Raw genomic sequence first — 24,562 nt, forward strand, 5'->3', positions numbered from 1 at the left:
TTCCAGGTTAAAGGGTAAAATCTTGGCTTTAAAAGATGCTCTTCAATTATTATGGGCCAGCTATGGATGAACCTGACTGTCAGCAAATCCTGCTATGGACTGGTAGGTGTTTTACAGATGACTTCCACATGCATGCAACATCTTAACCAACCTTCAATGAAACACACATTTGGCTTTTTACACTGGTCCACTTCTTGTGGAAGAAGTTTAAATGGGAAGGTGGAATACTCAGCACCATCTGAGACCAGAACCAGGGTCTGGAGATAAAGAGAGAACACAGCACTTTCTGTTTGCAATGCTGTTTATTTTAGAAAAGCCCCTTTGATCATCTGAATGAAAAATGTGGGCAGAAAAGTCACAAATGTTATAAAACAAAGTTTATTCTGCAATATTTTGTCATAATGAATTGCATCTCTTTGGTAAAAATAAAATTTATAAACATTTTAATTAACAGAGATTAGCATACAAAAAACTAAACTTCTGTAAATCGTCTTTAAAACGGGTAAAGGACTAAACCGGAGGAAAAAGGGTTAGAATTGGTCACCTACTGGCAAAATTATTCTAAACGAACCCAAGGACATTGTTTATGCTACATTAGAAACAAGCTAACGGGAATGGTTTAAAAACAACTCTGGTTCATTTGATCAGAAAGCATTCTTACAATTCACTTTTAAATAAATAATAGTTACAATGAATTGGCAATTATAAAATGTTTTATATCACTATATGGCAGTAACATAATACTTTTAATTATGCACTTTTTAATTTGAAGAAATGTACACTTATAAAACAGACTTGATAATGGCACTGGCAGTTAGGTGTGAAGAATGTGCTTTAAGATAAAATAGCAGGTGCAACATTTAAATATTCTACCTTTTCTTTTCAATAAATATTCTGACCACACCATTATTCACGTGCACGAGTGTACTTTGCTTTAGTTAAAGCTTGTACTTTTCAGGTTGATGAAAAGTTGCAAACCACACAACTTCCATTTTACAGTTGGATTTTAAAACACTTGATGTGACTTCTGCCAATCAGTAATTTAGGACTGGAATCTGGAAGGCCAATATAGGTTTGTACAGTATTCACATCAGATTTACCCTGAACAGAGCAACTTCCCAGGTACAAAAGTCTCATACACTTCTTCACTGCATTTAAAGAACTGAATGTGGTTCATTAATACTTTTCTTGCCAAAATGTATCCAAGTCAACCATTGGCATCAACGTTTTACATATGTCACTAAAAAAACCCAAAGCCCAACAATCAAAATAACTTTTAATTATACTCCATTTATACTATATACACCAGGGTCTCTGGCTGAGGTGGCAAACAAACCCAAACCCAATAGATATGTAAGAGAAAGGAAGGACAGCTCTTCTCCCACTCCCAAGAGGGGTGCTCTGCATCTGAGCTTTTGGCCTTTGCCTCCCAAACGTGCAGGCAGAGGGGTGGGACAACACAGTGGAACAGGTCAGGGGCACAGATTGTCTGCCTTCTCCTTCGAAAGGAGAAAGGGAAAACAGCAAAGCATGAAGAGCTTTGCTCTGTGTCCCAGGGAAAGACTACGATTGCTTCCCCACTTCCAGAATTCCAGTTCTCCCAGGCTAAGAGCTGTAAGGATGGATGCAGCTAGCTTTCACTGCTGACTTTGATTAGTAATTGGTTTTTACTGGTCATTGCATATGGTAATTAAATGCACTGTTAGCATCCCAACTCCATCTCCTCAGATATGCTGAAGTCATTATCACCAGCTTCAGGGTTAACAGCAGCACAGCCACACTCCAAGTCAGTATTAACCTTCTCCAATTTTATCTGAGGCATAAAATAAATGCAGAACCAAATCAAAACACAGAGCCAACTGCGACTGCAGAATTTCCAGAATACTTGGACTTTGATCCAGCTTTCACTGGAAGCTACAGAAAGGCTGCAAACACCTTCAGGAGGTGCCAGGCAGCACCCCTTTCCAACAGCATGAAACTGAAATCATGGCACTGAGCAAAATCCCAGGCTGCTACACAGTATTTATGTGTATCTGAATCTTGGTTTTCACACTGACACAAACTCTGCCCTTTGCAGTTTTCCATCAAAGTTCAAAAGCAACCCATGAGCAAAAAGCAGTTCCACCAAGCATTCACATCTTCACATCCTGAAATCCAAAGAATCACTGTGTTGATAATTCATTTTCCTTTAAATAGCGAGTTTTACCCCTACTACCCATCAGTAACACATCCAAAATCAGATCTAATTGGTTAATGCAGCACTTGTGATAGCCAGAAGACATACACATCTGCTACAGGTATAGGCTAACAGGTGTTCACACAAAGCAGGAATGAAGCAGAGTATTTTCCTTCCCTTTCCAGAAATAAAACAAATAATTCTTAAAACTGAAGTAATTGGAAAAAGAAAAAAAAAAAACCCACACTTTTTTTTTTCTCCTAGGGTTTGTGCTTTAAATTCCAAAACACAAAGAACCTCAAATATTTCAGGCTTGATCCAACAGCCATTGAGTCAGCAGGAGCACCACCGTTGTCTTCAAGAGGCACTGGAATGGGCCCTCAGAGCAACAGACCTTCAGCAGCATGGCTGTGTTTGTATTTAAAACAGTTTATGACAGTATTCATGAACAGACTGACAAATACGAAATAAAAGAAAAAAGGGGCAAAAACCCCCACACGTCTAATAAAGGCATCCAAAGAGCCAGGAAAACACCCCCTTAGGGAAAGGTTAACTTTTGGCTGAATCCAGCACTGTTCTCCACAGTGGACATTGGTTTCCTAGGTGGCTCTGCTCCTAATTTTCAACCAGCTTGCCCAACACCTGCTGGAAGCAATAACTTCACCTTGGTGAGAACATTTATGGCACATCATGCTACCTTTTAGCAACAGGAAAGATGACCTTGAATAGCTGTATACAATTCTGCAACATACTTAAGGCATCCTTGTATGTACAGTAATGTTAAAACCCACTCCAACTGAACTGCTTGTCCATTTTTGAACAGAAAATTAAAAAAAAAAAGAAAAAAAAAAGGCCATTATCTACAGGAAGATGTAAGCAATCACCACTGATTTTAAAAGGAAAAAACAGTAGGGATAAAGTTCAACATACCACAAAACATTTTTGGCTGAAGGATGTCTAGGAACTATAAAAAGATTCTCTTATTGCAAAATGAATTGTGAAGGAACTTCTTCCCGAAACAGAGATCCTCCTGAGCCTCAATGCACATCCAAAGGCAAAAGCCTTGCCCATTGGATGCCCCGTATGTGGCAGAAGGCTGATGGGGTTCAAACAGCACAAGGCACAGTGATCTGGGAAACAGAAGGTATGGATGGACAGTCCATGTGACAAAACCAGTAAACACTGGGGGAAGGGGCAAAAACCCCCAACAACACTAAATTGGGATGAGGTGTCATCTCCCCAGAGGGCAGGGAGGCCCTGCAGAGGGACCTCAACAAATCAGAGATGGGCAATCGCCAACTGCATGAAGTTTAAAAGGGCAAGTGCCAGATTCTGCACCTGGGATGGGCAACCCTGGGTGTGTGTATGGACTGGGGAACAAGAGCTGGAGAGCAGTGCCATGGAAAGGGACCTAGGGGTCCTGTGCAGGGCCAGGAGTTGGACTCAGTGATCCTGATGCATCCCTTCTAACTCAGCATATTCTATGATTCTATGGATTCAGGGTTCAGAGTTCCAAAAGGAAGCGATTCTATTTTGTCTCAGATTAGGCAGCAGGACATTCCCTTTTCAGCAGCTGTTTGCCAACTAAAGCCTCCACCTCATCTGCATTGTCACCACCACCAACTGCTGGGCTCTTTTTTCCCTCCCAAACCGGTACAGGGGAGCAGAAGGGTAGATGTAGCAGGACTGTGTAGGTACTACATATTCAACAGTGGTGGTAACACAAAGACAACATCTGACTTGGAAGGCAGCAGCTGTCACTGTTGGCCACATCCAAGGCATGTGTGGGCATGCACGTATCTGCATGAAAAGGACAATCCCCCACCCCAAAAAAACTCACAACATGTCTTAAGATAAAACCACAAACCATGTTCCTTCAGGAATCTGAGCTGCACACAGGAGATTTGGGGGAAGGAGGGACAAAAAAAAAACCAACTGTGGGTGGTACCCACTTCAGCTACCCCTTATCCCACTCTTCCAGGGGGTGTTTAGTATCTTGCTGAAAGCAGCTCCTGCGGGTTTTCAGCCACTCTGTCAGATAGGCCAAAAAATGCAGCAACTCAGAGCTGCATCACCAGTGTTTTCACTAGGACCTGTCTAAAAAGTGAAGAGAGGACAGGTGGAAGGAGGCAACCAAGGCCAGGACCTTTTCTTTCCCCCTTTCTTTTATCACCTCCTTTTTAATCCTTTACATGGAAGTCAGAGCCCTTAGACAGAACAAAATTCACCTCTGCAGATGGGGCAGCAGAGATGTAAGTATGATCCACAGTGTGCATCTGAACAAACATATCTCTGAAAAAAAAATAAAGTCAACTATTAAAAAGAAAAAAAATAAACAGTGATCATTAAGTATGCTTTCAGGTTTTCACAAGTCATGCATCTCTAATCTGAGAAGATTAAATATTCTATTTTTCTTTTTAGGTGGTGATTTAAAAATAAATGGCTAAATTATAGTTTGCGCCGAAAAATAAAAAAAGCAGTGAGTCCTCTTATGGCTTTGATCTCCCTTGTGAAGGGTAAAAGTAGAAGAGTATTGCCACAATTAAAAAAAATATATGTATATATTCAACACTGACAAACATATTATTTTTTCCTTTGTTTGTGACAGTGGGTCTTTGCAGTACTTATTAAGGAACTCAAGCACGTTTGGATGCCGGCAAGGTGGAGCAGAGACCCCGCTGCTTCTTTCAACTCCTCATCGATTTCTTGACATAATTCCTCGAATGCTTTCTTGCTAGACTGACTTTCCTTAGAGGTATCTACACAAGGTTGTGATGCATAGCCACTGTCTCCAAGAGGATCATCTTCATAGTCAACGTCTGTATCCACTTCGCTGTGAAATCCTTCACTGCCATCGCTCCCGTCATGGCTGGTCTTGGAAATAAATTCATACACCTCATCAAGGGAGGACAAGGAAGACACGCTGGACCTGGATGCACAGCGCTGGGAACCCATGCTGCTGGCACTGTAATTGTGATCCTCATTCGGATCAATATTGGTGGCTGCAGAATCATTTTCCGGCAAATTTATGGAACTCGGAGGGTTGAATGCACTGCCATAGCTCCTCTTCTTGGGTGTCTTCAGAGGCTGAGGTTTCTCACCTATTAAAAACAAGATGTGTCAGTAAGCAAATGCTCTAATGGTGTCACCTGCACAATGAGCTGGCTGACTGCAAGGTGAGCTGAACGTCAGCAGTTAAGAGTCCCAGTCTCTTGTGCGCATTTACTGTCATCCACAGAGGACAACAGTCCTCAGCTAATTGCAACTAAGAGCTGCAGAGAAGTAGCCAAGAAACTCCTTACCACTTAGGACAGAGAGGGCAGGGGAAAAACTTTGCATAAACCCCCCAAAATTAACTGGGAAAAGAAAAAGAAGGTGTTTCTAATAAAACTCTTGCAGTGCTAGCTGAAAGAACAATCAAACCAGAATTACTTCTTGACTGCTCCTGTTATTTGGAAACTAGACCCTACTTGTTTCCTGAAATTTTACAGAGAAAGCCTTTAGCTACTGAGTAGAGAAGAAAAACAGAGTAAAATGGCTTATGCTTACAGTCCAATATCCCTTGCTGAATGGAAGTATTTAACAGCATCATTGCAGTAGCAGCATCAATATCAGATTCTGTAAAGCAGAAGCAGCAAAATGTTAGATCTCAGGTAAGCCTGACAAGATGAGGTCCCTAAAACATACAAAGAACATATATATCCGCCTATACTGGCCTACAACAAAAAGTGGGGGCAGGGGGAACGTACAAACTCAGACCAAGCATGACTTGTACATCACAACACTGTTACAGATCAGTCTCATACCTTAACTATGCCGTTCAAAAGCTGAATTCTCACGTTGCACTTACCGAAGCCAAGAATCAGTGACATAATTAGACATTCATGTGACAATGCTGTTGCTATACTTAACAAGTGCCTTTTGTTTGTACCAGTCGAGAGAGAAGGATTAGACACATGGCACAGCAAAGCATCTCAGCAGCTTCATACCCTGGCTGTGTGAATGTGCAAGGCTGAGAACAACCGTGCCTGTTAACCCGGCACTAATTCAGAACACCTCCCTCCCCCAGCAGTATTTTTCACACTAATAAGTCAAATGGAAGAAATTGAGAATATGAGAGGGGAAAGAGCTCTGAACTGCTTGATCTAGAAAGCACGGGGATCTAAATAATAAATAAGCACGTAAAAAGGCTTAGGTGAACTGCAGCACTGTCAGCTGGGGTGACAAGCGCTGCTGTAAAATGCCATCCTTTGCTGCCCAGAGTGGATTGCTTACATCTCTGAAAGGCACCTGGAGGATATTAGGGCAAAGAGTGACATTTCTAACCAGAATCAGGTGAAAAGGAAAAGAAACAAGCACGCCTTTCCCACTCATTTCAGGATATGCTCATGCACTTTAAAAAAGAGGAAATCCAAGGTCTTCCTTGGCTCACTTCAGCAACGGATGATGAATACTCCTTATACAGGACAGAAATATATATGGTGGACTAACCAGGCAAAAGAAGAGCAAAGAGACAGTGAGCTCTCACAAGAGCCTTGGTGTCTGAGAACAAAGGATCACATCTGAGGCGTATGTAGGTATGTACACGTGTATGAGCAGGGAGTGGAGAAGAGGAGCTGGAAGATATTGTGCTGGAAGGGACCAGCAGCAAGCAGAACAGGCTCTCAGTTCTGCTGAACTGGAACCTGGGTGGGAACTGGTAAAGTGAAACATCAGCAATGTCATTTCTGATGGCATTTGTTTTCCCCCCTACATTACAGGCATTAACAATATTACTGAATTTGAGGGGAGGGGACTGCAGAGTCATCAGTGTGGCTTCCTTATCTTGACAACTATCCCTACCTTCATCCCTGGTCAAGGAGAAATCTGAAGAACATGACACCTTGGGATATGTTGTATTGCATCAACGTAGAAAGGGGACTGACCTGCTGTTTCCAGCACAGGTTATAAAACATACAAATTCCCTCCTTGTTTTCGAAGTCTTTCATTTTAAACTCATCATACTTTAAGGTCTATCCCATTGTACTCATGAGATTATTTTTTTTATTCTGTTTTGTCTTTCTTTGGCAGAAATAGACCCCCTGAATTTATAGGTCACATGCATCCAACCAAAAAAAAGAAGTGGAAAAAACTCCATGAAGAGTTAATTTGCTCCACTAGTGTAATCAAAAAGTGAAATACTTCCATTCCTTACTTGCTATCACAGACATTTTGTTTTATCATCTGATGTTGGTACATAAGCACCACTTGTTAAAATGGCAAGTAATTGGAGGCATTAATGCAACACAAGATTACTACCTGCAAAGAGTATTCTGCACCTTAATACTTCCAAAGAAAGAGGAGAGACATTTCTGCAGTGACTTCTTAGCAGTACTCTGTGTCACTGTTAAGGTGCTTTGGCTTCATTTGCGATTGCTCTCCTCAACAGAGCAGTATTTCCCAAATTCATGCTTCCCCAACAGAACAGCTGAGGAAGCACCTTATTACAAGGAATTCTTTCATGTGCACAAGAGCTGCCCTATGTGACCCCAGGAACATTAATGGCTTCCCTCTAATGCCAGAGAAATGCTGAGCAGGTTCCCTGAGATGCAGAAATTAAATGATAACAGACACAAATCATTATTTCAGCACCTCTGGTGTAGCTAATTGGAACAGTTAGCATCAGGCTGGCAATCTCCATACCTGTCACAGGACGCACCAGCAAAATCATTAAGAGGAGGGGGATTCCTTGTATTCTCTAAGGAGCCCTAAGAATCCCAGATCTAGCAGCCTTGCAGCAGCCAGCCAGCCAAGGAAGCTTCCTTGCCACTCACGTACAACCATAAACCTCCATCTGGATGCACGGTGATTATCATCTGTGGGCCAGGCACCTGATTCGTCTCTATAGAGCCTTGGCTTTGCTGCCTAGCCAAAGCTGCTGGTTTGTGTCCAAAACTAAAAGCAACCTTCTCCCCTCTAAGCCTACCACGCTATCAAAACCAGGGAGCTGAGTGTCTGCTGTGCTTGCTCACAGACCCACTCTGTCAGTGGCCTTTCACTGTCCTTTTTGAAAGAGCTTTAACAACACTCCTATACAACACATGCTCACTTTCTGTTAGATTCAACTTTTGTGGCCACATCCCACAAGTTTTATACATTATAATTTGCTGCCCTTGGTTCTCAGTTCTTGGTCTCCAGTAAAACTAGTACAGAGATGTGTAGCTTTCGGATTTGTTTTCTACTGAACTATTCATTCTTTAAGTAGGTCATTTTTGGGAGTGATATGTGTGCTGAATACTTTGCTGCCAGAACAAGATGGCCCCAATTACACCTTGAAATTCACCTCATGGATTTAAAATTAATACACAGGTGGCTAATATAATACGCATACGCTGTATTACATCTGGGCTTTTTTGTCATCTAGGAGACCCTTCAGAGCAGGTCTGTAGACAACATCACCTGGGCTGCAGTACATGCTTGTGACTAAAGCCAGGGGAGCAGAGTGAAGTAAGAAGAAATGTTTACCTTTGAGAGCTCGGCCATGGTTCTGCTGAAGGACTGAAGTTAGGTAGTGAGGAGACGACGACCTACTGAAAAGAAATTCAACACTCAAAGCCAAGCCCTAATTTAGGCAAATGATTTGTACAAAGTGTAGCAGACACCATATTATGATCACAGAAGGGTAAAAACAAAACCAACCCTATTGCCAGAGGTGGGCAAGCAATTCCTATTGCCCTCAGTAAATGGCTTCACACTTGGTTGATAGTTTTGTGTAGCACTATTTAAGCCATCATCAGCATTTGGAAAACACCTCCAAACACACACAACTAAGCAAAAATCTTGTTGGCAAGAGATACTGACTTCTACAGATTTTATGTAGTTGCCTAAAGGCTGGATTTTAAACAAAACCATGTATTTTTTAGTATGTAAAACCCACGTGTGAAGTAAACCAGCTTACACAGGGATGCTCAGAGCCCAAGAGCAACACAAGAGGTAAGGGGGAGTTGTGTCTGCCTGCTCCTCCAAACGGCAGAGGGCAATTAACAAAAATGAAAGGTAATGTGCAAAAAGCTGGGTAAGAACAAAAAAAAATCCCAAATCAAGATACCTGATGATTTTAAAGTTATCTGAAGCTTGGCTGTTTTGGTGATGCTATCTAGGGCTTTTTCATAATCAGACCAGCTTTGCACCTGGCAAAGCACCATTAAATCCCCTACAGAATAAAGGGCAAGCTAAAGCTTTTGCATGTTTGGTTGTTTGTTTTTTTTTTTGTTACGCACCCAGTCCTAATTATTCAGTTCACTATAAATATACTAGCAAGCAGTTAGAAATAAATACAACAAAAATAGTACACACTATTAAAATTGCATGAAACGTAGCAATGTGCATCTTTTATAGTGTTGCTGGAAGAATTTGAAAGGTGATGAGCACAATTTTCAAGCCCAACCTGTAACAGAAGCCTCACAGGATTAATGGGGTGATTTTCATCCTTAAGGTGTGCTTACCTTTTATATTTATCATATTTAGGCAGCCCTGTTTTCCAAAATAAGGTACAGCCACAAAACCCCCCAAAATCACAAAGTTGCTAAATGTTTAACATTGTAATTATTTGTCTAGATAATTCATTAAAACTCAAATAATTACTTCAGCTTTAAAAATACCTTTTTTAAACTAAAATCTTCACTCTTCAAATTGCAGTTCGAAGAAAATGCTTTTCACTGGTGACTGGCTGCTACTGAGGCTGCACACATCTCAACCACCCTGAGACCAGCTACCCTGCACAGATGTTAACAAGGGTGCCCATTTAATAGCCTCACTGCTCCAACTTGCCATCACATTATCCAAACTCAGCTGGCCAAACTCAGCTCCAAAGGCTGCTACAGTGCAAGAGGAAAAAAAAAAAATCAAAGCAAGGTGGCTTGAAATGCACCATCTGGGCTACATAAGGAGCTCTTGCTGCACCACAACCTGCCTGACACTGGTAACCAAAGCTACTGAAAAGGAGAGTAATATCTGAGCACCTCCCAGTGTCGTAACCAAGGGGAGAAAGTTCCAGCTCAGCTGAATGGGAAAAAGTGGAAAACTAGAGTTCACTGTCTGGTATGTTTTCTTGTAGAAGCAATGGAGCACAAAGGGAACTGCAAAAATGAGGTGAAAAAAAAATAATTAAAAATAAAAGGAAAGCAATGGTCCAACCCCAACAGGTTAGCTCTACAGCCCACAGGTCCATTGTACAAAGAGATGCTAACCATCTTCATCCTTTTGTTCTAAGCTCAGATCCTTCAAAAATCACATCCACATGGAGCTTCCCCAGAGTAAATTAATGCCCAGTATTGATTAAGACAAGCTATGCATAAGGTATCTGCAAGATGAGGGCTGTGGCCATCCCCAGAGCCCAGGGCTGTAATACATGTAGTACTAGAAACAAAATGCAGCCAGGGGCTCTGCACCAACTTGTTGAACAAGCTGTGCAGAAACAAAATACGGCACAAAATGCATCAGGGATGCCAATCATCTATGATAATACGAATTTCAGTGTCACTAGACACAGATTACAGTTTTGGAAAGCTTCTGCTCAAAGTAACAGCTTAAATTTTATTTTAACATCCTGCTGAATGACAGGCATACTCCCCACAAACACACTGTAAAATAATTATGAACACTAGCCTTCCCACAGAAAAATTCAGAGACTCTCACAGTCGAATTTTAGGATCACCCTGTAGATAAATTTGGACAGTACTTCCAGAGTTTCTCCAGCTGTACCTCTGGGCTTTCTCTCTCTCTTCAACAAGGCAGACCCTTGGGGGCCCTTCCCCAAAATTAGGCCAGAATTTAAATCAAATCCAAGAATCTTTAAACGTGGAAGGGGAAAAAAAAATCTGGTTTTCTGTGCGTGATGGAAAGTCACATAAATGTTTTTTTTACTATTAAAGGAAAATAAACCAGGTTTCATTAGGAAGAAGTTTGGTATCTTAAAATGCTGTTTCTTATTTTCTTGTACTCATAAATACAAGCACTGAAAAACCCTTCCTGTATTGAAGACAGTGGGAATTTTGCCATGTGGCTTCATTAGAACCAGGATTTCCTTGTAATTGTGATTGTTGGCAAGTGTGACTAGTCCTTCAGTGAAGGAAAAAAAAAAGTTACCAAAAACAACAGCTTCAAATTAAAGTCATGATCTTCTAAGTACTTCAGCATTCAGATAAAATCTCTCCTTCCCTACACCTGATTTCAGTATGTTGTATTTAGACAAGCTAAGTAAACCACACTTCAACATAACTTCAGCTGGACTAATCTTGAAGACCTTGGAGATACTAAAAGCTTAACTGAATTCCCTACCCTAGGCTGAGCCTGTCTGGATCCTCTGTGCCTCAGCTGGAGAAACAACATCCAGAGGTCACTCTCTATCTCCATTATTCTCTACATTTTAATGTCTGATTGTGTTAACACAGACATGGTATTAAAGCTTTCAAGGACTAAACTTTCACTTGACAGAAGTCTATGCCCTTACATAGAAACATTAAAGCCTGTAAAAGCATTATCCTCTAGAGCCCAATTACAGTCATTTCAATAATCTTTATTCCCATAAAACCAAGCAATACCACCAGTCATCTCATACTTTCCAAACTGGCTACTTCTTAATACTTAAATGCTTCGGGGTTATTTTAGTATTGCTCCCATTCCAGTAGAAAGCTGGAAAACAGGATACTTCTGCCTGGCTTGTTCCAACCCAAGATGGCCCTGGGTTGGAGAGAGACCAGAGATCACTGGTTATATCCTGTAGGTTACAAGCCCAACTGGAAAAGCCCCTGCCACACAAAAATCTTCAGCCAGACAGCTAAGGCTTGCATGGGGTTGCCAGCTCCCAGAGTCAATGTCCTGTTGGACCCTGAGAAAGGCCTGCTCAATGTTACCAGTCCAGTAATCCCAGTTCCTCCTGTTTGTTAAGGAAATTCCTTGCAGTAAGATTAAGGCATAGGTCAATGTAGAAAGACCTTAATTATCTCTTATCTTACCCAAATTCTTTGCTGAACTAGACAAACCGGCCACATGCCTACCTAAGAACTGAGCTCACCCAATGCATTCCTCTGCTTTGTGCTCCTCCTCTCTGTCCCACCTCTACAGGCTGACCCAGCTCCTCTTCCTCTACTGAGGATGCATGAGATTGACTTGAAATTCCCCCAGATCTATTGCCTGATCTTAAAATGTGCTGGTAAGGAAGCCCTGGTTTCGGAAGTCTTGCATGCTTCACCTCAGAGTATATTTATGTCAAAGACTGTTTTTTCCATCCCTGCTGCAAAATCCTTTTAACAGCCTTGGAGAAAAACAACCCTCACAGACCAGCCTCTCTAAGCACTTCTGACTGTAGAAAAGTTGATTGTTTTTGACAACAGCATGGAGTATATACATTTTATAACCAGATAAGTGACTTACAGAAGAAGACACCCACCTCCTCCAAAGCCAACAGCACCAGGCACACTTGATTCAGTCCTGGTGAACTGTGCTTGAAGGAGGATTTTGCTCCAGTTCCCGGGACTGCTTGCCCCCTGGAGAAATTGGGCTAACCAGTAAGCACCCAGCACACTCCTGACCTTCTTCTTTGAAACTCTCCCACAGTTAAGGAGACGACTTGGACACACACCTCAGATGTCTATCTGGGAAGCTCGAGCTCACTAAATCTCCCCACCTCATCTAGCTGGTCTCACCTAAGCCCCACTCAAATTCTTCTCTCGGGTGGCAAATGGTAACAACAGATCAACAACATCCATGTGGGCATTTCCTCTGCCGGGTGGAGAAACGTGACCACACGCCCTGCTTGGATAGGAAAATTCACCTACCTTGGTGGTGACGCCGGCGGAGTATAAAATGCAAGTGCTGAGGAAAAGGGCTGTTTCTTCAGTGCTTGGACAAGATTAGGTTTATATTTTGGGTCAACACACCACAACGACCCTTTTCCATTCACCTGCAAGAAAGAAGCATGGAAAATCAGAAAACCTGGGGCCAGACTGTTACAGTCCTTTCTAATTTAATACTCCCAAGTTGCAGCACAGTGCCATGACTGTACGTAGGCATACGCCCCAGTACAGCTGATGTACAACATCCACAGGCAGCTTCACCACCAGCATGGAAAGTGCACGCTCCCAAATTAAGAAAACAGTCCTTATACACTATGGAAGCACCCATCTTGCAGCTTGGGGTAGCATCTCCAAAGCCCCTTCTCCAAAGCCCCATTTCCATTCTCATTTGTCCCCCGAAAGCTGTAAACCTTATTTTAACACTTAGTAAACACAGCTGTGCATTTAAGGATCTGTCTAAGCACCAGCAAACTAATCAGCAGTCTTTTCATTAATAGGTTTCTAAGTAAAAAATCTAAGCTCCCTTCCTTTTGCTTAAATATGGCCACATACTCATTTAACTTTACAGCATCCTGTAAAAGGATCCTGCCGGATGCGCAGCATTTTCCCACACATGCAAAATCTGAAAACTTAATTAATGTATTTTTGATGCACCTAACAGTGTAAGAACCACTGTGCTAGTCATTCTTGAGATTAAATTTGGTATGTTGAAACTTAAGCAAGATTAAGCACCTCTTGCCCCTCCCAAAGGTTTCCTCAAAAATTTACTAAACAAAGAAAAAAAAACCTGTTTTTTTGAGCCTGTTAGTTCTTGAAGACCTGAAGAAAATTAAATAGGAAAGCTAAAACCTGACAGATGAGCTAAAAACTCTGCAGGTAGCAGCACCAGATTTTTTCAGGAGAACAGGTATTACAGAAATGATCATGTACCTGGCTGAAGGGTGGGGCAGCTCTACACCTGAACAGGAAGGAATTTTTAGAGGACTTGAGGGGGCTGATTCTCAGAGCAGAAACCCAAGCTTTGTGGAGCACCTCCTGTGAGCCTACAGAGGACAGCTGGCCTCCTCCTGCCACAACCACAGGGGGCAATAATACCCTTGTAGGGATGGATGCTCCATGACTTACTCAAGACTGAAAAGGACTCATGAAGCGTGTAAGTCTGTGGTTCTATTTAAGTAATGTTTTTTTTTCTGGAGAAGAGGAAAAACCTTGCTATCAACAGAGAAGAGAGCCCCAGCTGAGAAAGAGATGCAGGTCCACAATTTTAGTTGAAGTCACTGCCTTTCACAAAGATCTGAGCTGTACCATCCCTCCGAGTTATTTATTTTTTAACCTGAATCTTTCTTACACTCATATTTTCATACTAAAACTGAGCACAGCCTGTAAGATACTTACCAAGAAGTTTACCTTTAATTATTAAACAGCCATGGTGGCTAGGAGCATGATGTAGCCACCCTAAGTACTAACAGGGAGTATCCTCCCAACTGGCTGAATCCATCATCTCCATGACACTTAAAACCCTGATCCCTTTCCTGCACCTCTACCAGACTCCTTTCCCCAGCATCCCAACCCCTATCCAACTAGCTTTTTTTTTCCCCCTCTCTTTGGCAGCTTTGAGGCCCTCAGAGAACAGCAGGAACTCCCCTGACCAGCAAACCACTGCTCCACAGGGTTTTATCTGCTACTTTAGGTGAGCACTTTCGCTTCATGCCTAATTCAGTTCAGCTGCTGGGGATTAGTTTTCATCTTCCCAGCCAGGTATTCCCGCCAGCTTGCTGCTATGACAACTTAAAACAAGGATTTTGGGTGGGTATTTCAAGCTGAACCAGGCACATCCTCAAGCCATACAGATACTGACCCAATGTAAGAGGCAGTAAAACAGTGACTTCTTCTGTGGGTTATGCGTAATGGGAAGTCACACTTCCACCCACCATTACAGATACTAAAAGCAGACACTGAGCAAAAGAAGGGATGCCCATGGGGCTGCTCCTGTGCAGTGCTTCGCTTGCACCCTGTGCCCAGCAAAGACACAGTAAAGTCCAGCCCAGGTCTGAAGTTAAGTTTAATGTTTTAGGGGAAAGCCAGCCACAACTGGAGCTGGCAATTCCAGAGAACTCATACATCCAGCTTTAAAACAAGACAAAACAGACTGTGCTATTTCTCCTAGCAAAGACTAATCCTAGGATGCTCTAAAATGCTAAACTGCCTTTGGAGGTTACCATTTCACATCAACAGCCAGGCAAGTGTTGATGTGCTATCTGAAATGTAGGTGAAACTTTCATTTAAGATCTAGAGAAACACCCCTCCACAGCCAGTGCAGAGAGGCCACCAGGCTCTTCTTAATCTGCATCTCAGGACATGTGGAGCAGTCATACGGTTCTGAGATTATTTTTTGGCCTATCATCTGTTTTGCATCTTTCTAATGTCTCTAATTTGACTTGCAGGACTTCATCTAGGCAAAAACAAGGGAAGGAAAGTAATCCCTATGTTTTGAAGCACTGGAGCTATTTTGTAAAGACAGTAAGTTTCCAGCCCCCAGCATTTTGGGACTGGATTATAGAAAAACGCGTTGGAAACAAGATGCCTCTCATGATCCAGCCGTACCCTTTATCACCACCCCACCACTAGTCCAGTAAGTAAAGCCCAAGGAGCAACCACAGCGGAGCAACCCAGCTGGTGCTGGGCTCCCTGCAGAGGCAGACACATGTCCCTGTCCTGCAGAGAGCCCTCCATAAGCTTCAGCCCTGAGCAACATCCTCAGCTCCACTGGGTATGGACAGTGCTCACCAGCTGCTTCCACTCGAGCAAGGTGAACCACTGGAAAATACTGTCTGTGTGCACAAAAGTATATCGTATATTCACCAAGAGTTTTATCAGGTAATAGGCATCTCTCTCCTATCTCTACAGCCTTATGGATGGGACCTGCCCTGCTCCTTGCCCAAATATTTGAAGAGCTACACAGACTGCATACCACCATTACTTGTCAAAGAAGAAGAAAAAAAAAGGCCAAACACTAAAAGAATAAAACCCTAAACCACATATTTACCTAGAAGACAGAGAGCTTTGTTGAAGATATTCAAGCCCTGCACCCCATCCTGCAGAGGAGCCAGTGGCAGGGCCACCCACATCCATGCAAGCAGTGGCCTGCCAAATTGATGCTTGATGCAAATGCCACTCCTGCCTCCTTACACCTTTTCTTCCCAGTGGTATCGATTAATGCATAATTCCCAATGCCACAGTTGTAAAACCAAGTCTAGAAAAGAGCAGGGAGGCTCTTCAGGGCTTCCAGCTCCAAAGTGCTTTTCACTTCGGTTTCTCCTGTGCTGTATAGCAGATGCTGCTCCCTCAAAAAAAGCCATTTCCCACTGTAGGCACCTCTCTTCCCAACCCCAGGGAAGCACGACAGTGCTTAAGATGCAAAGAGCATTAGGTGTATCTTCTGAAGATCACTAGCCCACAGTTGTACCTCCACATCTTCAGGGGCACCAGGGCCACAGCAGGTACATTGGAAGGCAAGCAGGAGTCCCTAAGACTGGCTCCAGCATTATCCCCTTGCTGTTCATCAGCCCCACCTCCCAACCACCATTACGAGAGACCCACTGGAAATCTCATGTGCCTGGATGACTGCAGACAGGTGCTCAACCCCAGCTCTAACAAAAAAGGGCATTTCAGCTTGTAAGTCTGTTACCTGGGGTAAATCTTGACAAACCACTCAGATACAGCAGCACCATGTGATGTGCATTCAGAACAGGTAATGTGTGTTTTAGCAGAGATGTGACATACATACAACCCTGTTTCCATGGCATGAGAAGTTCCTCCTCTAGACTGCAGTGCTGGCTCATAAGGCATCTCAAACCAGTTACTTTCCCTTCAGCACCCTTCAAATCATCAAAAGAAAACCATAATATACAATTTTTTCCAGCTGTCCAAGCAAAGACAGCCTTCCCAGCAGGGAAGCTCCAGCAGGGTCTTGTGGACAATCTCCAGAGCCATCAGGGCACAGTAGCATGCTACTGCAGCAACTCTTCACAAATGAATTCAGTTTAAGTGTCCTGAAACTGCCCTGCAGCACCAGCTCAGTGGGGTAAGTGGGGAAAAATCAGGAGATTCATTTCCATGTGCACTCCCAATACATACCAAAATATCAGCATTACAGCAAAGATGAGGACAGACTTTTCCTACTTTTGCTGCCAGACCTCCAAGAGATGATTTCATAGCTGACAGCCAGCAGCAATAGCCAGGGAGCTGTTAGACAGCAGCCTGCCCAGAGATGTGGGGGTCACAGACCGTCCCCTCTTGTCAGACATTTACACTCTTCCAACACAAGAGCCCAGATTCATTTGAAAGGCTTTAAAACCCTTCTTACCCTGACATTACAAAAAACCCCATGCTCATCCAATACAGCATGCCATGGATCTCTCTGCTTCCACAGGCACTGGGGCTAAAAGAAAACTGACTGTGTGCTCCCTTCGAGATATCAAATGCCATTAACAAAGGAAAAAAATGGAAAAAATACAAAATTATGTTGCCCTCTCGGGGAAGCACCCAGAGGCATGGCTAGCACAAGGTTACCAACAACCAGTAAAATAAGTTTGTAAGCCACTGCTGCTTGCACCAGAGGAGCTCATACAAAGGGGTCTGCAGCATTTCCATCATCTATCAGATCAACTCCCATGCAGTCTGTGCATGATGCTCTGTGCCACAGACTTATTTTGCAGGAAGAATTTGGAGCAGTACCCTCATCTGGTCCTTTTCTAAGCAGGGCAGAAGGTTAAGATTTAACTACTGTTTGCTGGAAATGGGGAAGCTTCAGCAAAGTTTCAGGAGGGGCTTTTTTGGTTTTTTTTGGTAAACGCAGTTTCTGTTCTTTAGAGTTAGAGAGTTGTGCGGTCTCTGGAGCCCTGGGAAAACACTGACAGAGCACATCAGCATCACCCTGCTGGTAGCAGTGGTAGCTGTTCTGCATTCTGCTCTTCCTACTGAAGATGTCACATCGAGCAGCAAGCCATCCTCTGAGCCCAGCAATACTAGTGGAGATGCCAGGGCAAGCAGGGGACCATGCCAGTCTCAAGCTCCTGCCACCCAAATGCCAAGACAAGAGGTTTGACTGGTAACTCCTAACCCAGCTAGAAACAGCTGAGCATTAAAGGGCAGATCCACAGACAGCAGGAACTCATATACCAATTTAGATTTCCCATTCCTGCCCTAATTCTTCTGAAACTCATGTCACCGTTCCTGGACAGAGCCACACAGTCCTTTAAGGGCACCTCTGTCACCTGCAGCAGCGTGTGGTCCCTGTTCAGATCCAGTCCTCCTCACAGTCACAGCTGGCAGCATCCCAGTTACTCCATTGCAGCACCTGGAGTCCCATTAAGAGCCTGTCCTAACTCTCGGCAGGACCTGACAATGGGGGAGTTGCTCAACTTGTCACATTGCAATAAAAAGTCACTTTTTCAGGGCAAAGCTACTGCTTGGGTAAACAGTGGCTATCAGTTAAATGTAAAAGCAGGAATATTGAGAAGCAGTGGCATTCAGTCCTATCAGTAGAAAGCAGTCCTTCCCGATGCCCACTCAGCTCCAGGACCACTATTCACAGCAAGAGGTTGTCAAGCACGCCAGGCATCACAGACATTTTTGATAACGAGACTGTTACCACTGAGGCTGACCTCCAAACACAGGGCTCCAGGATTTGTTTGTTGACTTCCAGTATGTGGTTTGTTAGTTTATTTAAGTCAGAGCCAGCTCTTTGAGGAACAGGATGAGAAATGAGAGAGGGAGGAAGAAAGTCATTAGTAAAATCGTACAAGTCAAAAGAAAGAACTTGTACAAAAAAGAGTATCCTTGACTTCAAGAACTGCATCTGCACAATGCAGTCACACACTGTTATGCTATGACAGGGGTTAAAGCATTGCAGTACATTAAATGTAGGAATTAAGATGGTTATTGGAAAGCTAGAGCTGAGTGTAACAGGAGATCACAAGTTTAATATTAAAGAAAGCCGTTTGGACTGAGAAACACTTAGCCACGTACATACAGTGTGCCCCCAAGTAAGAGGACCTTGTAGAGGACCACATCTGCACCCAGAGGGGCAACACCCATGCTAACTAAGCGGGGAACCTGGTTGGCATCCCACAATCTCTTCTGCTTGTCAGTGCAATCGTAGCCATGGCTGTGTTGGAAAAGAGGGGAAGGAGGAACATACCCCAGAGTTTCAGCACTGGAGAATAGAGAGAGCACTGGTTTAAGAAGCTTTATCAAGAAGACAGCCTAAGAGAGATATCTGAAATTTCATCTGGCTGTTGCAGGCAACCGAAATTGTATGTGGAAACGAGGTCCTTTACAATTGCATGTTTGCCAGATTTAAAAATGATGCACCACTGCAAGATCTACCCAGGTCAGCAATAAATAACAAACCCAAATGACTTTTGTCATCCTGTGATTTGTCAGAAGCAGCATTTCCAAACCATCTCCAGCTGCAAATAAAGTGTTAGAGAACATAAAGAGGGGAAAAAATGCCAAACAAAACATCCTTGAGAACAACAGAATCTTTTTTATTTCCCCCTGAATTTCAAACTTGCTCCACCTCCCTCCTGCCAGGTCTCACCTTGCCATGGCTTTTCTCCACCTTTCGGAAACACTTGTTCAAGGAGAGGTTGTGTCGGACCGAGTTCTTCCAGCCGGTGGGGGCTGTGGCGAAGTAGGGGAAGCGGTCCAGGATCCAGCTGTAGATTTCTTTGACTGGCAGGCTCTTGTTGGGGGACTGCTCGATTGCCATGTAAATGAGAAGGCTGAAAGAGTAAGGGGGTTTGGAAGTGGAGGATTTTTTTTCAGGGTTCTGGTAACAGGAGGGTGAGAAGGATGGCACGCTGTCCCCCTCGATGTCGTATAAGGGGCTAACGATCGGAAGGCCCTCACTTCCGAGGCTGAAGTTTGTTAGAAGGTTTGTACTTTCGTGCAGCCAGTTCAAATTTGTGAGCTCATCGTCTGCTGCATCTCTGTCCACCACAGTGGCCTTTGGCTTGCCGGCATCGCCTGCGTCAGGCAAGCTGCCCATCCCATGACACTGCCGTAGTCCTGCAGCTTTTTCTGCTCCTGGCGTTTCAGCTTTCTTATCCGGAGTCATTCCAGTGACTGGACCCATTTAGCTTTATTGGTCTGCAACAAAGGACATGGTCAGAAATCACTGCAAACCGCCAAAATCACATTCAGCCCACCAAACCCAAACACAGGGCTGCACCATCCCTATGCTGTGCAGGAATGCTGTAGTCACTGATGAGAGCTAGGGTCCAGCAGGAGCCTCCCAGTAAGCTCATGAGCATCTGCTAGCTCCTCTCCATTTGTAATCAGAGATTATGGTAATCACTTGGAAACTGCTGTATCTATCTTGAAACACCAATTTAGACACAGAAATAATAGTTATTCTCATGTCAACATCTGAATCTGGAAAAGACCTTAACAGGTAGGATCTAATCCATGTAGGTCTGACATTAAGTCCTTAGTTATACTCATTGTATTTGTAAATTGACCCTGTTTAGAAGTGTTTGCCTTTGGTGCCCAAAGAGTGAAAAAAGTTGCAAAACTTACAACAGCATAAAGTGCGTTTGTGGGCTCAGCACAAACGAAGTCTCTACAACTCCCTACCAGACACAGTCATTCCCAAGTGCTGTCACATATTTCTACCAGGGAAAGATCTGGCCAGTCTATCAGTTCATCAGCTGTGAGTCCCACAGAGCTGCCTGGGTCCAAAAGATCTTTTTCCCTCCTGCAAGAGCTTGCTGCCCTAACCTGAGCTCTCCTGCAGAGCAGAGGGTGGTGGGACCAGCTCTTAACAGGAAAGGATCATCTCTGGGGTGGCAGCTCAGACTTGGTGCAGGAGCAATGGCTGATCACTTCAACTGAAAAAAAACCCCACACTAAAAACCTAACCATAAAATTATTATCTACAAAAACCTGCAACCCAGAATGCATGGGTTAACATGCTTTAGAGGCATTCCACTAAACAAAAACCACCTTGCTTGTAGGATTTTAAATGGGATCCTCTAGCAAACTATGTTATGGGAAGAGCTGCTTTTTTCCTGCTGATGTGACCATGTCAGAGCTTCACTGCACCCACAGCTTTGGCCAACACAGCTATACCAGAAGTACAGACCAACAAAACCACTGTACATATGTGGGCTGTGTACACATACACACACACATACACTACAGATGTAAGACACGCCAACTATGGATGCTGTTTACCAGCAAATCTGAGGTTCACATTAACTGTAAAAAAAAAAAACAAACAAAAATCAAACATACAAAACCCCAAACCCCAACCAAGTTCCTCGTCCCAGTACGTGCTATCATTCTGGTCTCATGCTCTGGCCCCCAGTGCAAGAGCTCAATTGCAAGACAAGGAGTTTCCATATCAGGCTTCACCAGACAGCTCTGTGCAGTTACTGGATGCTTTCTTACAACAGTCTTCAGTAAACATGTGGCTCCAAGCACTTGCATCTTCTCCTACAAAGTGGAGGCAAGGAGTCGGCCAGCCTGTGTACAGCTCTTGGCTGTCCCACCTACAAAACCAGAGCCAACCAGTTCCAACCTCACTGTGTCCATGGGAGTACCCTGTCCAGCCTGCCTGCAGACGTATTTGCCCAGCCTCCTTACTCTGGAGAAGGGGAGTGATGTGTAATGGAGGAGTGACATGGTGACCTAAAAAGGCAACAGGATACATCCATTCTATGCTCCTCAACAGGGGCCAGAGTCCTGCCAGTCCCTTCCTGGTGCCAGGCAGTCCTGGGGTACAGAATTTGTGCCTCCCCCAGAGAACACACCAGGTTTCCCACCAGCAATTTTTGCTCTTCTCTTCATATGTTCAAATGCTCTTGCACCAGCAACTGCAAAGCTGTTTTGATAGTAGCACCTACATCTATGCTTAGCAGCAGTAGTGCTGGAAACCATTCCCAAACCTTCTGTTTTCTATTTCTTATTTCTATTCAATGCAGGGATGGGCATGATCAACTACCAGCTCAGTTATAAAAATAAATAAATAAAGTGAGCTGCTCAAATAGCTGGTCGAAAATAGCTTTGCTCTCCCTACAATTTACTTCTCCCCCAAGCCATCAGAGCAGATTTATATTGGCAGTCAGCGATGGCTGGCTTTTAACACAGCCATATATACATACGCTCATGTCACTTCTTCAATGCTTTCTTAAATTAAAAAACAAACAAACAAACAAAGAGCTAGTGAAAAAATTCATACAGTGAAACAAACCCCAACTCTGCTGCAACCCGAGTTGCACCACTCTCCTTATGAAGATTAACTTTACCTCCTTGTTCAGCACCTCTTTAGCCAGCTACATACTAAGCTTACACCTCGCAGCCGTGTGTCGGTAATTTTAGCTCTCGGTTCATGTTACCTGAAATATCCCTTTGCGAATCTTCCGTCAGCACAGCCGATCGAGAACACACACACGCGCACACACACATGCGAGTCTGAGGTCACCGTATTTATTTCTTAGGTGAAAGGGGGGCAGTAAAGTCTGTTTTCAACTCAAATGTGGCCTGGGCACACTCAAAATTATAGAGGGAAAAAATATTAACTTATTAAATTGGCATTGCATATCAGGCAGGATTTGTGGTAGCATGCAAACCAATAGTGCATTGACATTATCTTTTAGCAGAGAATCATCACAACAACTAACACTCTGCTTATAAAAAATATTATTTGCAGGTAATATACTTACAGGAACTAATTTAAGTTAGTGCCATGTTTCTCTTAGTAGATGTGTTACGAAAATCCACGTCTCATTACCTTCTTGGTGCCTAGTTCACCACCCTGCACACCTTCTACCTGAACACATCAGAAGTCAAAATATTTTTTCTAGAAAGCTATGAAGGCCATTATTAGATTATTATCATCTCATAAATAAGAAAAAAAATAAATTTAGTTCCATAACTGCTGCAGTTTTCAAAGAGTGTTCTCCAGCAGTCTGCATCAAGGATAACTGAAATATAGAGATAGCAGAGTATGCAACAGGGAAGCTATTTTAATGAAGAATTTAACTCCATTGTGATGGCAGTAATAAGACTGGTGACACTGAGGACCACCAGCTGATCATTTTGACACTGCTTTTCTGGAGACACCATCACCTCAGCCTCAGAATATAGAATGCAGCCTCAGAATCTCCAATTCTGTCTTGTTTACTCTGGCCTGCTGCTGCATCAGTCTGAAGAAGAAACCAACACTGGCAGCCTTCCAACTGCTCTTCCCCTAAGATCAACAACCACAACTCCAAGGGTTGCCCCACAGATGGGGTCATTAGCAGACATGGTAATGTCTGTCTCATCTCTCAAGCACCCAAGGACCATCTGGACCACAGGACCTTCTCCCTTCTCAAGTAGCCAAGGGCCACACGGACCACAGGACCATCTGAGACAGCACTGCTTTCTGCCTGCAGCAGCCTGGTGGGGAGAGACACCAGTGCCTCTGGAGCATATCTGAAGGCACACAAGTGGTCAGTTTGTGTGCTCTCCAGAGCCGCCCCTCTTCATTCACAGAGACCTTTAATGACATGGATATTCACAATTTTTCTCTCCATGTGGGCTCTGCCTGGCCATAAGCAGATGGGACTGTGAGCACACAGCTTCCAAGATGTCATTCTCAAGATTACCACTTCCAATATCCAGGTTTTAATATTTTACATAAGGACTGTGGGATTCACCAAAGCCATCTTTGCTGTAAGCTGGCAAGGTTTTGTGGGTAGGCATGACCCAGCGGGAAAACCACAGTTAAGAGTAAGGAGAGCAGACTGTGAGGAGAGCATGGAAGAAGCTCTCCGGTGCAGATGTTTTGATAAAATTGTACATGCTTGGACCATCAGGTTGTTTTCCTAATGCTTCTCACTGTTAACCAGCTCAAAGAGTCGAAGCAAACCAGGTTAGAGGTGGCCACCAGGACTTGCTCTCCACAGTGCTCCTGGACAAGCTGAATTAGCAGCACCAACATGAAAACAGGGAGGTTAAGAGTGGGCATGCGCGTTGCCAGGTCACTCAGTGAAATTCATCTTCCACTCCTTTATTCCCTTACTGCCACTTTCCCTGCCTCTTCAGCTACTTCAGGAACAGCAAGAAAACCATTTCCAAACGACAGGCAACTGCTCAGCTGCTGAGATATGCTCCCCATCCCTCTACTGGAGCTCTCCTCAAGCCAATTCTTACTGAAGGGGGATGGCAAACAGCAACCATCTACCCAGCTTCTCCAGCTGCTGCGTTGAATGGCCAGACACTTGCTGCAATTCCCACAGGGATAGCCACAGAAGAGCCAGAAAGCAACCTCCAGCCACACACACGCAAAAATAATACACTTTAAGCACACCTACGAAAAAATATGGAAGAGTTTGTGCTCTGACCTGTGTGCTTTACCCCACCAATAAGTGACACAGCATGCTGCTGCTCATTGGTATTAACACTTGCAACTGAAAGCAGAGCATCACACATCCAAACCTACGGAACTCAAGCATCTACCTCCTGTAAGAAAAGAAACGCCAATCAAAACATCTATTCC

At 43.6% G+C, this 24,562-nt stretch overlaps 1 protein-coding gene across 7 annotated transcripts in view; it reads right to left on the reverse strand.

Annotated features, from left to right (window-relative positions):
• Window positions 1-283: 283 nt before the first annotated feature.
• FOXN2 (forkhead box N2) overlaps window positions 284-24,562 on the reverse strand; it is a 33,387-nt gene continuing 9,108 nt past the window's right edge. For 5 of the 7 annotated variants that reach the window (XM_064647987.1, XM_064647983.1, XM_064647985.1 and 2 more), the window contains exons 2-6: window positions 19,616-20,166; window positions 12,994-13,118; window positions 8,681-8,745; window positions 5,726-5,794; window positions 284-5,277 (exon numbers count right to left, since the gene is read on the reverse strand). In XM_064647987.1, the coding sequence (XP_064504057.1) occupies window positions 4,760-5,277; window positions 5,726-5,794; window positions 8,681-8,745; window positions 12,994-13,118; window positions 19,616-20,152 (1,314 nt within the window). In that variant the 5' untranslated portion in view covers window positions 20,153-20,166 and the 3' untranslated portion in view covers window positions 284-4,759. The remainder of the gene's footprint in view (window positions 5,278-5,725; window positions 5,795-8,680; window positions 8,746-12,993; window positions 13,119-19,615; window positions 20,167-24,562) is intronic. The other 2 variants (XR_010428949.1, XM_064647988.1) reach the window with 2 other exon arrangements.

The sequence above is a fragment of the Pseudopipra pipra genome, chromosome 3 (assembly GCF_036250125.1).
Source record: "Pseudopipra pipra isolate bDixPip1 chromosome 3, bDixPip1.hap1, whole genome shotgun sequence".
Lineage (NCBI taxonomy): Eukaryota > Metazoa > Chordata > Aves > Passeriformes > Pipridae > Pseudopipra > Pseudopipra pipra.